General features: G+C 33.5%; 1 protein-coding gene across 1 annotated transcript in view; it reads left to right on the forward strand.

The window, feature by feature from the left end:
• C33H8orf34 (chromosome 33 C8orf34 homolog) overlaps positions 1 to 14,979 on the forward strand; it is a 396,656-nt gene that overhangs the window by 304,362 nt on the left and 77,315 nt on the right. Inside the window, exons 9-10 of the mRNA XM_058528830.1 lie at positions 596 to 681; positions 6,700 to 6,776. Coding sequence (XP_058384813.1) covers positions 596 to 681; positions 6,700 to 6,776 — 163 coding nt within the window. The remainder of the gene's footprint in view (positions 1 to 595; positions 682 to 6,699; positions 6,777 to 14,979) is intronic.

Raw genomic sequence — 14,979 nt, forward strand, 5'->3', positions numbered from 1 at the left:
AATACAGAAGCTCGGAAATGTATTGCCATAAAAGTACCTATGCAATCTTCCTCTCCTGAAGACCCAGTGTCTATGAGAACCCTGGGCAGTCACACATATTAGGAATCTCCACTTCTACTATTGAGACCCATCTTGACTGGCAGGCCTTTAAGCTCGGGTTGGTTGATTTGGAGAACTATGTTTGATAAACCTCTACGTAATCATGGAAACCCTCTATGTGATCATGCCCCTGGACCCAGAAGTCAGGGGAGCACAGTGTATTGGACTCTTGCTTTTCTTCCACTCACTTCCCTGTTGCAGTTTCAGTGACACCATTTGCTTATAAATCTTCCTCCAATCAGGCTAAGAAAAAGCAGATTCTACCTAGACTAATGTTTCCATGTATACAGGAGAAAAGATGAAAGACTTCCTTAAAGTTTAGAAAAGCAAAACCATATACTATTACAAAGGCATTGGTAAACTTTTATTTCTACTTTGAAGAAGCATGTCTGATTTTAGAGTTTAGAAGTTTATAATCCCATTCCCAATAATATGTAGTTCACGTTTCACAATTCAACATTATTAAAGGTTTCAATGACTGTTTTTAATTATTTAGGCTTCAAGGAGACAATCTGGCAGAAAGGACAGAAGAGACATCACAAATACTTCATTCTCCAGATGAAATAATCCCAGATTCTTTGGGTAAGTTATAAATCCAACAATATTTATTGTAATTTTAGTGGCACTTGAATATTAAAAAAAAATGAAATTAAATCAAACATCTACCCCTGCATCAAATCACCATAGCTGCCCGTCATATGTCCACCACACCTTCAGGCTGTGTGTGTCAGGAGTTTAAGGGCAAAGGAAAAAAGGAAGCAAGAAGTGTGGATTCTGAGGAGCAGCCTCTTAATGCCTATGCCTGTTTAAGGTACAAACAAGTCAACTATATATTGGCTACTCCCAAAGTTATGTCACTAATTCCAACTTGTTTTTAGACTTTCATATTCCCTACTTCCATTCTCACATCATAGATCCCTTCAGTCTTCCTGGGCAGAAATGTCAATATCATACTTGATTGCCCTCTGTCTTTCTCAGTCCTATATTAAATTAGTCTCAAATCATGTCAATGGCACCACAGAATTTCCTCTCCAAGCCAACCTCCTCTTCATTTTCCCGATACTGTGTCATCTATACTTTTGTCCTCTTTTTCTGTCAAGTGTAACAGCCCTGTAAATAGGTTCTCCTTGTACTATTTCACCCCTATTTAGTTCATTATCTTTTAAAAAGCAAAGTTGTTTATTTTATCCCCATTTTCTGTAGGACAAAATTCAGACTCCTTAACTTAGCATATTAAGTTCATGTCAGGGCATTTGCTGAATAAAAAATAAATAAATAAGCACATGTAATACCACTACAATGGTATCTAAGGTAGATCACTGCTTTATCAGTCAGTGTTCTAGCAGAAAGCAGTTGGTACATCCCATTGGAGTAACTAGAAGGGACATTATAGGAAAAGATTTTCCTTTCTTCTGGATAGAGAAGGACATCTTAAACAAGACGCATAAAATTCCTAACCATAAAAGAAATAATGGAAAAATTCAACTATAGAAAGTTAAGAAATCCTGTTCATCAAAAGATGCCAGAAAAAGTGAATAAATAAGACACAAAATAGGAAAATATATTTGTAATATATTTGTCACTGAGCAAAGATTAGTATTCAGACTACATAAAGAACATCTACAATTTAATAAAGAAAAGATTAAAAAATCAGTAGAAAAATAAGCAACAGATATGAACAGACATTTCACAGAAGAGGAAACACAAATGGCTAATGAGCATATGAAAAATGCTTAACTACTCCAGTAATCAAAGAAAAGCAAATTAAGACCACCGAGAGATGCTGTTTTAAAATCTTTTGTTTGGCATTAATTAAGAAATCTGGCAAAACCAAATGCTAGTGAAGACAGATATGAAAGGAAACTCATACACTATAGGTGGGGTATAAACAATTTTGGAAACAGTTTTTCATTATCTTAAAATCTTGAGCATTTATTTAATCTAAAATCTAGAAGCTCCACTTCTAGGTAAATGTCTTAGAGAAACAAGTCTTATGTACCATGAAATGTGAACAGCCCTTGTTATATGAGCAGCCCTTGTTGGTATGCTCCTGAACAGGAAAATGGATACATTGCGGAACTGTTAGATTGTAGGAAGCTGAATGCATTTCAACTACACACACAGGATGGGTGAAATCAGCGGTGTGCTGGTGAATGTTAACAACTCTTTCTTTGAAAAAGAAAGCCCTGATTTGTAGAGAGTGACGGTTTCCGTGATATGAATACTCCCATTGTGGCTGATTTCAAGCACCCAATCTGAAATGGTAGATGGGTCTCTCAATCTGGTATGAGCAGGCTGCAGCTCACAACTGAATGAGTCTTAAGAACATAGCATTGATTGAACAAAAGCAAGTCATAGAATGTCGTTTTTATAAAGCCCCAAACTAGCAAATCTAAATAATGTATTCTTTAGGAGAACATACATAAGTGATAAAACTATATTACAAAAAAGGAATGAAAACTCAAAATGGTAGTTATCCTCCGGGAGTAGGGGAAACAAGACGATGGGATAAGAAGGAGCTCACACGTATATGAAAGTTACTGGAAATGTTCTAATGCTTGAGTTAGGTGGTGGGTTTGGGGTGTTTATTTTACCATTGTGCTTTGTAACTTAAATATTATATATATATTGTTATCCATATATATTTTATATATACTTTTTTCTATGTGTTGAATATTACCTAACAAACATTAAAAAATAACGTGCTGTAGGAATATAAACCAATGCCAGTGCAGCATAATACAAAGAAATGATACGAGTTGTTTACATATACTCAAATCTCTCGTAGTACTGATGACACGGATCACTCTCACGACAGACCTTAAACACTGACAGTGAAAGTTGAGCAATGTGTCACTCCATTCCTTGACACTCCTCCATCTGCTGTATCTCCTCACTGATATTATTTTATGTGTACCTTTACTTAGGCCATTCTTCCCTGACTTGTAGTAAGTTCTTTCTCTCCTCTGCCTATTCAGATCCGACGTTCTGGGATCAAGTCAGGTTTCCCTGATGTCCAGCCTACACTAATGTTTTCCTTTTTTTCAGCCCCCCATTGTTTTTGAATTATTTCTCGTGTGTTTGTTCTTCTCACTTCAGTTGGTTTATATGCTTCTTGAGGTTTTCTTGTGTTCCCTGTCATGCCCGATACAAAACTAGACACAAGACAGATATTATTTAACTACTCACCTGTTATTTTTTGTTTTTGTTTTTTTTGAGGAAGATTGGCCCTGTGCTAACATCTGTTGCCAATCTTCTTCTTTTTCTTTCTTTCTCCCCAAAGCCCCAGTATGTAGTTGGATATCATAGTTATAGAGTTGTAACTCTTGTATGTGGGACGCTGCCTCAGCATGGCTCGATGAGCGGTGAGTAGGTCTGTGCCCAAAGTCTGAAATGACGAACCCTGGGCTGCTGAAGCAGAACGCATGAACCTAACCATTAGACCACCGGGCAGGTCCTTCACCCGTTATTTCTTTAACTCTCTCAAAACTATTCGAATTCACCAGTTTACAGATACTATATATCCTTCAGCAATCACATTTACATAAGAACCAAGAACTATAGGGGCTGGCCCGGTGGCGCAAGTGGTTAAGTGCGAGCACTCCACTGTGGCGGCCCGGGGTTCGCCAGTTCAGATCCCAGGCACGCACTGACGCACTGCTTGGCAAGCCATGCTGTGGTGGCATCCCATATAAAGTGGAGGAAGATGGGCACGGATGTTAGCCTAGGGCCAGTCTTCCTCAGCAAAAAAAAAGAGGAGGATTGGCAGATGTTAGCACAGGGCTGATCTCCTCACAAAAAAGAAAAAGAAAGAAAAAACACAAAAAAAGAACCAAGAATTGTAGAGATTTACATTTCTTGAAAAATTAAACGATGCACTTTAATATGTTGTTGATTATACTTACCTGCATCCACTGGGAAAAAAATGTATTCATTAAATTTAAACTCCTTTCTTGAACTGCTTATATCCTGCATTCTTTATATTCAAATATTAGTAGATCTAATCAGTAAATTCCAAAATAAGAGTTTCTGATTAAGTACATTCTTTTCCACTTAAGTTAGTCAGATCACTAAATCCAATAATTGAATATTATTAACATTATCCAAAAGTGCTAATATAATTTTTATGAGAACTGTGTATCCACATTGAGCTTGGCTCAATAAACATAAATATTTCTATGAATAGGGGTAATTTTGTGCATAAAAAACCTGTCATGACACAAACAGCAAAAAGAAAAATAATGACCCCAGAAGAAGTTGAACAAAGCTATGCGTTGTGATAAACTCTATAGATTTCTAGGTTCCTACCAGCATACCCAGTCAATCATGAAAGCGAAGTTTCTAGTCCATGTGCTGCCAGAGACTGTCAGATTTTAAAAAAATTACTTTATTTTTCTATACTACAGTTTCTTCATCTCTAAAATGAGGAGACAAGGTAAACTCTAATATTTGACAGATTTAGAGATTCATTTTCCCCTCCATGTTCAGAGAATTCATTGCTTGTATTTTTAAAATCATATATACTTACAAAAGAGATTGCTCTGGAGTAGGTAGAGCAAAATAGTTTACACATATTCACTCACCCATCATCATTAATAAACAATTTACTCAGAATACTTTAAAAAAAATGGAATGTACTCTTCCAAGCATGAAACACTAAGGTTTTACTTTCATGATGCCTGCTTTCTCTACTAGCTCATTAGATTGGTATTCTATCGCTAGATTTAGACTATTTAGCAGGGTCCTTTCAACTTAACTTTTAATATGATCAGTTATGTAAATTCACAAATATTTTGGCAGGACTTCATAGTTGTCCTTCTACACAAAGCTGAATGGACTTTACCATATTATAGATCTCACTGGATGTGACACCAATATCCAGTAAGAATTCAACCAAAACAGGAACAGAACAGAATGTAAAACCATTTAAAGTTACCAACACTTTCCCTTTATAAATGTTCATTTTTGTTAAAAAATTAATGCTGTGAAGGTGTTCAAGTAAATTCCAAGAGAGGAAATGTCATAGAAAATTATCTAGCTCAACTTGTTTTGAAAGCACCTAGTAGAGGGCCTGGCGTATAGTATTTGTTGAATAAATTACTACACCAATACACAAATAAAGGGATGAATGAATTGATTAATACATACATGCAAAAAAAGTCAAACAGAATGACAATACCTCTTTAAAACCATTAACTGCTCAGTGAGAGGAACTTGAAAACTCACTTATAGTATAGTATTTCTAACTTTAATAAATCAGCAAATCCACTAGATGGTGGATTTTCTTCTCCTATATGTGAAATAACTTGCTTTGTAATGTAGAATAAAGCATTTTAATATTGTTTATTTATTAAGTCAATATTCTACTCAATAAGAATTTCAACACAAAAAACAGAAAAAATACTGAGTGAATGCTAAAATTACACTAGTATTTGCTCACAGTTGTGTAGAACATGATTCAGTCTTGGAGGACTTGAATTGTGCCAGTTTATACATCCTAATTTAAAGAGTCTATTGTCACCCTTACAACTGGGTTTTAGTAGGTAGGAGTTCAAGTATTCTTTGTAAATGTATTAATATTTTTGAATTGGTGTAATTCTCATCATCTATCCTGATTTTATGAACAAAAACTGGCTTCTTTTTAATGTCTGTGTTCTGTTTGGAAGGATGGGAGGTATGATTTGTAAATTCATCTATAACTTAAGAATGTATGTGGTTTTCCCAAAGTAATTTTTATGGTGGAAAGAATTCCATGTTCTAAAACGAAATCTACATTTACATCTGGATGAACGATGTGCCCTGGGATTTAGTAATTTTTCATCTTGAATGTAAAATTCTGAATTATCAGAGACATAGAGAGCTCCATGATTCAAAAGCTATGACTGTGGATTTGTGCTAAGCTTTCCATTGTCTCTCTGGTCTTGGGTGGCCATTAAGGGTGTGAAGGATTTAATGCTCTGGTTTTCTTCCCGGAGCACGCATTTTATGCAACAGAAGAATCTGTGTCCATATGTACGTGAATCTGAAGGAAAATCTTGTTTAGGGATTCATGTGGCTTTTTCAAATATTAATAAATATGAGAAATCAATTTTAAAAGTCTCTGGTGGTTTAAAATACCTTTCTCTTAACTGATTTTTTTATTTGAGTAGAAGGTATTAAAATACAGACTATTTCAAGATGCTCCATATATCTATCTTTATTGCAGAATTCCTTATAACTTAGAAATCCTTGTTGTTATAATTAATTTAACTCAGCAGACATATGGAAAGAATTGCCATAATTTTATTCACATATTTGAAAGTCACTACTCACCCACTCCTCAGTCTATTCAAGCTAAGTAATCAAAACTTCTTGCTCAATACATTAAAATGGAAAACCTGCCACCACTTGATGATACGCACCCTTCTCCAAACTTTGCAGAATTTTCCATCCCATTTGAAAGAGAGAAAAGAATGGTACTTAAAATGTGTGGCCAAAAAAAAAAAAAAAAAAGGACAACCCGCTCCGTCATTTCAATATCCTTCTCCTAATGGATTTATGTATCAGAGAATTAGTAAGCAATATGTAACTATAATTTATTCACTCTTTTTGTAAAAACAGATTCTTTACCTGGGACTGAAGAAGCACTAATGGAAGAGAGTGAAGAATTTGAGAAAGCATCTAAATTAACGGGACCTGTAAGTATATCCATTTACTTTTTTTTTTTCATCTCTAAAACTAATATATATTTCACTAATGGGAAAATCTAAAAAGATTAGAAAGGAATAGGAAACAATATTCTTTAAATTAAAGAATAGTTTAAAATGCACATCCAGGATTTCCCACATAGTCATGCTTATATGAGTAGGTGGCCATCTTGATTACAGGTACACAGCAGGGCTGTATTAAGCTCTTTTGAAAATTAGGGAAGATTTGAATGAGGTGGGAAAATCTAAATTCTGGTATTATTAACTACTTGTTTGTGCACTTGAACATTCTAAAAGATTATGAGCTGCCATCTTCAACGTCAATAAGTTTAACTACACGTATCTTGATATTAAAATAAATGTTTTGCATATTCAAGTTTACATATAATTTATGTACATATAATTATATCTTTTCAATAGAGTATATTGGGAGAAAACCATTAGGTTTCAGATTTTCAATGCAATTTAGTGTTAAAAGAATAAATAGAAAAACTAAAATCTACATATAAATTCTAAATATAAAGTTTAAAAGGATTCTGAATTGCTATAAAACTGACTATGCAATCTTGCATTATCCTAAGCTTAATATTTAGCCTGGGTTTATATACTACAATATTCTCTGTATTACTTTGCTAGGGCTTTGCTGTAACAAAACACCACAGACTGGGTGGCTTAAACAACAGAAACTGATTGTCTCGCAATTCTAGAGGCAGAAGTCGAAGATCCAAGTGTTAGCAGTGTTGGTTTCTTCTGAGGCCTTTCTTGGCTCGCAGATGTCCGTATTCTCCCTCCCTGTATCTTCACGTCATCATCCTCTGCACAAGTCTGTGTTCTAATCTCCTCTTCCTATAAGAACACCATTCATATTGGATTAGGCCCATTCTAATGATCTTATTTAACTTAATTACCTCTTTAAAAACCCTATCTCCAAATACAGTGATATTTTGAAGAACTGGAAGTTAGGACTTCAACATATAAATTTTGGGGAGATACAACTCAGCCCATAACACTCTCTGGTGAGATTACATTATTTGGATTGCAGGATTTGGTTGAAGGCACCACATTTTCCAATGGATTTCAAAATAAAATTAATTTAAAAATTACTGATGAAATTAATGTATCTTTGTTCCTATGACACTTTCTCATTGAAACTTCCCTGACCCTATTTAAATTTTGAATTTCTCTTCTTTATTTTTCTATATGTACTTATCATCTTCCACCATTCTGTATAATTTACTTGTTTTGTTTATTGTCCATCTCCCTCCACATAATATAGGGTCTAAAAGGGTAGGAATTTTTGTGCACTTTTTTTAACTTCTGTATCCTTTGAAGAGTGCCTGCATATAGTAGGCACATAATATATGTAGGTTGAATGAATGAAATTATTTCACAATAATTTCTCACCAAGAGATGAAAAATATATTTTCTCATACTTAAAATGGTAGAACCTTAGAAATAGAAAGAATCGTGGCAGCCATCTAGTTCAGCCTTTCCTCTCCCTTAACTCAATATTATGAGCTGTTGTCCCACCTTCATCCAATGCAAGGATATCCATTTTATAGATAAGGAAACAGAAAGTCAGAGAAGCTTGGTAACTGGACCAAGGTCCCAAAGCTAAAAGAGCAATGAGGTCATGAGTTGAGCACTAGTCAATTTCCCTTCTACTGCACACTCTTGATGTTTCTGGTGCCTTTCTATTTCTTTTAGAAACAGTTTATTCCTATTTGTTAGACATTTTCTTAGATTCCTCACAACCACTTGTAGCCATTGGTCTTAGTTCTACTCCTGAGACAATAGCCTGAGTCCAATCCTTCTTCCTCTTAACTGATCTTTAGATATTAGAAGCTGTTAGCATGTCCCATCTGAGAATTTTTTAGCCAAAACACAATTTGTTCTTTCAATCAATTTTTACATTATGTAGTTTTCAAAGACTTCATACCTCTGATGCTTTCTCTGAATATATTCTTGTTTGCCAAGTCACCTATAAAGTGTAGGTTATGCCACAACCAAACCTAGGGTTCCAAATAATGCTCCCACATCAGAGGATATAATAGGGTATGTATTTGGTACAAATATTATCTTTGGATTATGATCTGGGGTTGTATTAACTTTTTTGTAAGGAACTTTCTGGCATTCATAAACTTCAGTATGACTCCATAATCTCATGATGATAAAAGCATGTCATCATTCAGATTATGATAATCTGTTATTCATCACTTTTTGCAAAGATTTGTTTCATCATATGTGAATTCCACCAAAGCCCATATTCTCCCTAATGTCTAAAAGGATATTATTAGATTCTTTTTCTAATCACTTTCCTAAATCAAGTTATATCCTATCCATAGGATTTGGCTTACTTAATAATACCTAATAATCCAAAGAGGGAAAAAAGAGAAATTAGCTTTTTTGGTTAAATTTCTTCTGAGTGATTTCAAACCAACCTTGAGAGATTTTTGCTTTCTTTTCACAGTGCTCACATAGTGCTTTCCTAATGCAAAAATTTGTTCAAAATTTGTTCTAAGTGAATTTTACTTGTTTTCATTTATCATTCATTAGATTTTGAATGTTTAAAAATTCTACAATTCTATTTAATGTCAAATTAACCATTTAATTCTTTTTGAAAGTATGTGGAATATAAATAATACATGAATAATAAATTAATATCAGGACCCTGAACATAATTTCTAGATGGTAGCTGCTTTTATTATGAAGAAAACATGGATTTCTTAAAAAAAATTATCAGATTGATGATATTTTAGATGCAAATTCCCTAAATAATATTTCTTAGGATTGTATTTTTGGTAAATCAAGAAGAAAATTGTGGCTTTATTTAAATTTTCATGGCAAATTGGAACAAAAGAGAACTTTTTTTCTCTATTACCATAAGAAATGTAAAGTATTTCAAATTTTGAGTCATATCCTGCAGAAACATAAACATGCCACAAATGTTGAAAACCATTTAGAGTAGTTTCAACACATGTTGTCTCTATTTGCTAACTTTCCATGTTGGGTATTGGATATTAATAAGTGGGTAACAAACTCTTGGAAACGTTTTTCCCCAGTGGCTTAACGTATGTTTAAAATATTTCATGGATATTTTGTGAATACTTGAGTGAGGTCAAGGCAACATTTAGATTTACATTTTTATCCTCCCTCAAGTAAGCAAGTCATTCTTTTGGAATTTCCCTCTCCTCCTCCTTCTTCTGTGTTCTGGAAGGTCTCTTAATATATCTACATCTTGTGAAGATTTAAGCTGGATTTGTCAGATGAATATGATTATTAAAAATGAACCAAAAAAAAGAAAATCTTAGGAAGAAAATACGAAGCATCAGATATTGCTTATGCTGTTTTAGGTCAAAAATATAGTACATACTTTTTTTAGATCAATGATCCATAAAGACTCAATATCAATGATTTTTTAATTTCACAATTCCTATAGTTTTGTTAATTTTCAAAATTTTATTTTGTTTTGAAAGTATTAAGCAAACATGTGAGCATAATGGAAAGATGAAAAGATAATTAAGACAGACATTTAACATTCAATATCTTACTGACATTTTTTCTTTTTTCTTGGTAGCTTTCTTATTTATTTTATTTATTGATCAATACTGACCAGCCCATCATTAGCTGACTCCCCTAAGACTTTATGTAACTGGTCATCATTTCTTAGTTAAAATAGAAGAAAAATTAAAAGAAAGACTCCTGTAGGGAAAGGTTTCCTAAAATTCCCAGGAGTTACTAAAAGTTATATTTTTAGTACATTTTCCTTCTGAAGAGTTTTATCTATATGAGGAGATATGTAAAACTAACTAGAATGATAGTAGTAATAATAATAATGATTTCACATATTTGTATAGCACTTTTTAATTGTTCAGCATTTTCACATACTTAATATCAATTGTCTCCGAATTTTGCAAGTCCTATGACTTATCACTTAGACTTGACAACTCTTCTGTGAAATTAGTAGTACTCTAAGTTTTAGATGAGAATACTGAGCTTCCAAAAGATCTAGTGATTCATCCCAGGTCACGTAGACAGGGCAGAACTAAAACTCGTATTTCTCAGTGCCCAAACTCTCTTTCACAGAACTTCCCAGAGTGCATACAATGATTAAGGCACTGAGGCCACTAGTAAATAGCACAAGTAATATAGAAAGGATAAAAATTAGGCTGTTATCAGTAACGAATGTCAAAGATAGAATTATTCATTAGATTAAGTAGATAGTGAAAAAGTAGAGGTTTGAGGGACTGGATCATAAGACAGATTTTTATGAGAGGAAGGGATCAGTATGTTTGGAGCGTAAAAAGACTAGTCTTGCTTAGGTCCTTAACAATTGGAGGAGTCTAAGAAACCAGGGCAGTGTGACAAGTAGGGGATCTTAAAATTAGGAGGATACTCAGAAGGAAAATGAAAAGGGAAATAATACATGTCTGGGAAAAAATTCTTGTGGCAAACTTGATCCAAAAGTTAGAAGATTCCAGAATCGTCTTAATAAAGTATCTACTCCCCTGGATTAGAGGTAAACTTTGATTTCTTATAAGCTTGACTAATATTGTGCTTTGTTGATTAGTAAATAAGCAAAACAGTTTGTTTATTGGTGTTCTAGGGAGAAGTAAAGGGCTTTTTTTTTTCACCCTTCACTGATTCTTTCTACTTCTACTCACAAGTTGTAAGGTGTGGACCTAATTGTCTGAAGTTGGAATTTCCCACATACACCACGTTTTCCCAGGATCCCATGAATATGAACTTGAAAAAGAATAAATTTGGATTAGATGTGCGTATAATACTCTTTTGATAACAACTATAATTGGATGACATGAAGATAAAGATTCATGTGCATACTTCCAGTCATACACAACTGACGTACAAATTCAGAAAAGAATTTTGATAGGAAGGACGTTGTTCCTAAATGAATTTCTTTTTACTGGCAAGAAGTAGGTAAATGGATTTTTGTTAATTTTTAAAAATTTTATTCAGCCATTGAAGCACGTAGTCAGCAAAGAGTTCCACCTGTATTTCTGCTCCCTGTCAGATTATTAATTAGTACAGTGGAATCCTCTTATAACAAATCTGGGGTGCTCTTGGGAATTACCTTTAGAGAGGAATTCCACTACACACAGTGAGCACTGATTGCTGAGATTTAAAGAAAATTTTGCGTTCTACTGAAATCATATGACTCTTCACAAGTCAGGTTGCAGAGATGCTTTTTATGTCTCTACTCTAGAAACTTGCATACTACTTTCAAGCCAAATAGCATTTATCCCCTTGGAGATTCATTCCTTTCATTCCATTTCTTTTTCCCAAATCCATACCTCTTCTCTCATAAGACATGCTGAAAAAGACCTATACATTTAAAAGATATAAAACTACAAAATTATCACTTAGACTTGACAACAAGCATAAAAAGAATTGTACCCATAGCTTTATAGTATAAAATATGGGTATGAATTTTTAGTGGGCCTTTAGACTATTTCTTTGATACCCCTACTTTCTACCTTGTTTGTTACTAACGTTGTTCCTCCCTACACACAGCCCTCTCTTCATGAAAGTTTTGTCTGTTTTGTCATCCTCACAACTTGACATTTTAAATGTTTCCAATGAAACATCTTCCAAATTATTTTTCATACCCAAGTATAATTTTATGGAAAGTAAATTGTTGCACACATTTTAGAGGGTTTATAATTCTACGTAAATTGATTTAAATAGCTGTTCAATGGAAGCATGAATGAATAGGTTAATGAACAAGATGCAATTTTTTCTTGCATTATATACCTAGCGTGGAAAACTAGGCACACAGCTAGCATTTATGGAATTAAGACTAAACATATTTCAACTTGTACACTTGCAAAATGAAAAAAAAATTAATGTCATTATCGTCTCACCAAATAGAAGTAATAAATTATGGTGGATTCTGTCTCTTGAAAGATGCTGGTAGCTAATTGTAGCAATGGATTGTCTGCTAAGAATAGCAATTACTATACATCTTGCTCAGGACCCTAAAGGTTTTTACCATTTCTTTTGCCTTCTAGCTGGTAGAATTTTGCTTGGCTTTTATCATTCACAGATCTAGGACACCAATAAACTAAAACTGCTTAAAACTAAGTACTATCGTAGGCAAGTTATCTAACCAAATTTTGGAATCTAGTGGGATTTCTCCTTTTGACATTTCCTATCTGTTGATTTCTAATACATAGAGGATGGAAATATTTGCACAAACCTATGCAAATATTATTTTTTAAAACTTCTATAAATTTTTAAAATATAACTTCTAAATGTCACTTTTGTATTGGAAAAAATGGCCTAAGATGATAAAGTATCACATAATAAGTATTAAAACATTGAGTGTAGCCTTCATAATTAATCAGTTTCTTTACATAATTTCACTGTTTTTCCATTAGTAAAATTATGAAATTATTTCTTAGGATCAGTTAAGTATGCGTTTTATTTTTAAGGTAATTGGAAGGAAGAGTGGCCTAATATGCATTAAGGTAGAACAAGTACAATTGATTTCTAAGCAAATAATCCCCAAGAAGATGTATGACATCGTGCTATTAATGTCCTGAGATCCCAACTCATGATAAGTCCATTAATTCTTATAAATATGATGGGCAAAAGAGAAAATGTATTTTGACATTTTCAGTATACTTAAGTTAGTGCTAATTCTTTAATACCATGATTGCCAGCTGCTGCAAATTTCATTTGATTGGTATCCAAACAGACTAAAGAGGAAGAAAGGCAGCATAGATTATGTTTGTGTAGTGAGGTAAAAACTCTATACATACTCTGATTATGAATTGTGGAGGGTGTGTGCTGGAATGGCCTATTTGTGTGTGAAACACATTAAGTTAATATTCAGTGCCTTAGTGGGGATGGAAAAACATTAAGATCCCCACAAAAAAGTTTTTCCTTATGTAGTCATCTTCTTCTTCAGCTAAGAAAACTACATAGATTACATAAAAATGAGTGGATACAAGGTATTTTCCCACAGAAGCTTAAACATTTGTGGGCTCCCTTTCTCTCTTACCCACGTTATTCTAATCAAGCTCATTTTTTTGTCTATTATTAGAAGTGGCCACATACACAGTCTGAGTCTCAGGAATGTGCTGACTCAAATTGAGAAAATATTATATATTCCTGCTATCATGTTGACCTAACATAATACGTATTAAAAGAGCATAAGGGGAAAAAATTATTTTAGGAACTCTGTTTGAAAGGATTTTGACTGTTGGGTCATATTGAATGACCACCCCTTTTTTTAAGATATTGAACTCTTCTTTCCTCTTTTCCATGCATAAGTTTTTAGAGATTTCCAAATCAACATCAATATCAATATTAGATTTGCAAAATATTTTTAAACTAAAATTTGGTATAACTTCCTATTGTCTCTGTTACAGTTTTCTTTATTTCAAATTTGTTTGTTTTTCTCATTATAAATATAATAGTATTTAGTGTAAAAATTTTGGAAAATTCAGTAAAGGATATCATTTAAAGTCCAAAAACCATAGCATAAAAAGATGAATTTTCACATTTTATTTTTCCAGTATTTTTATGCATGTAATCTATAAATATGTCATATCATAATTTAAATTTCGGACTATAGTTCATAAGAAACTTTACATGCTGCTTTTCTTTACATTACATAACAATGACTATAGTCCCACATAGAATTCTTTGTAAACCTAATTTTAATGTGTACATTACTGCAGCCTTCTCTGTTTTAGTATCTATTAGATTAAATATCCTCTTTTTAAAGCTTAAGACTTCAATTTTAGTGTCAAACTACAATACAGAGTTGTTATGTTTGAGTTAATGTTAGATATTTAGGTTGGATGTTCCCAACTAGTTTGTCCCAGGCTGACGATGGTCGTGAATTGGCGACAGATACGCTGGGATCCAGGCATTCCGCCCTCCGGGTATCTGTTTTGGGTCTCATTTGGTGCAAATAGCCTATACCAGGACCCATTGTGTGTTGTATAAATATTATTTTCTATGTTTGTTTTGATGTGAAAAAGGCTGGAAAACACTGCTTTAGCTTGCTTCTGAGATTTTGGACTTAGAAGTAATGCTTTGGAGACCAACTGTGCACAAAATCATCGTTAGTGTCTCAGTGTTTTTCTCGGGCTAGATTCCTAAAAGGGTCAAAGAGTATGAACCGTTTTAAAGTTCTTGATACATACCAGAAAATGTCTATTTG

Source organism: Diceros bicornis, chromosome 33 (assembly GCF_020826845.1).
Source record: "Diceros bicornis minor isolate mBicDic1 chromosome 33, mDicBic1.mat.cur, whole genome shotgun sequence".
NCBI classification, from domain to species: Eukaryota; Metazoa; Chordata; class Mammalia; order Perissodactyla; family Rhinocerotidae; genus Diceros; species Diceros bicornis.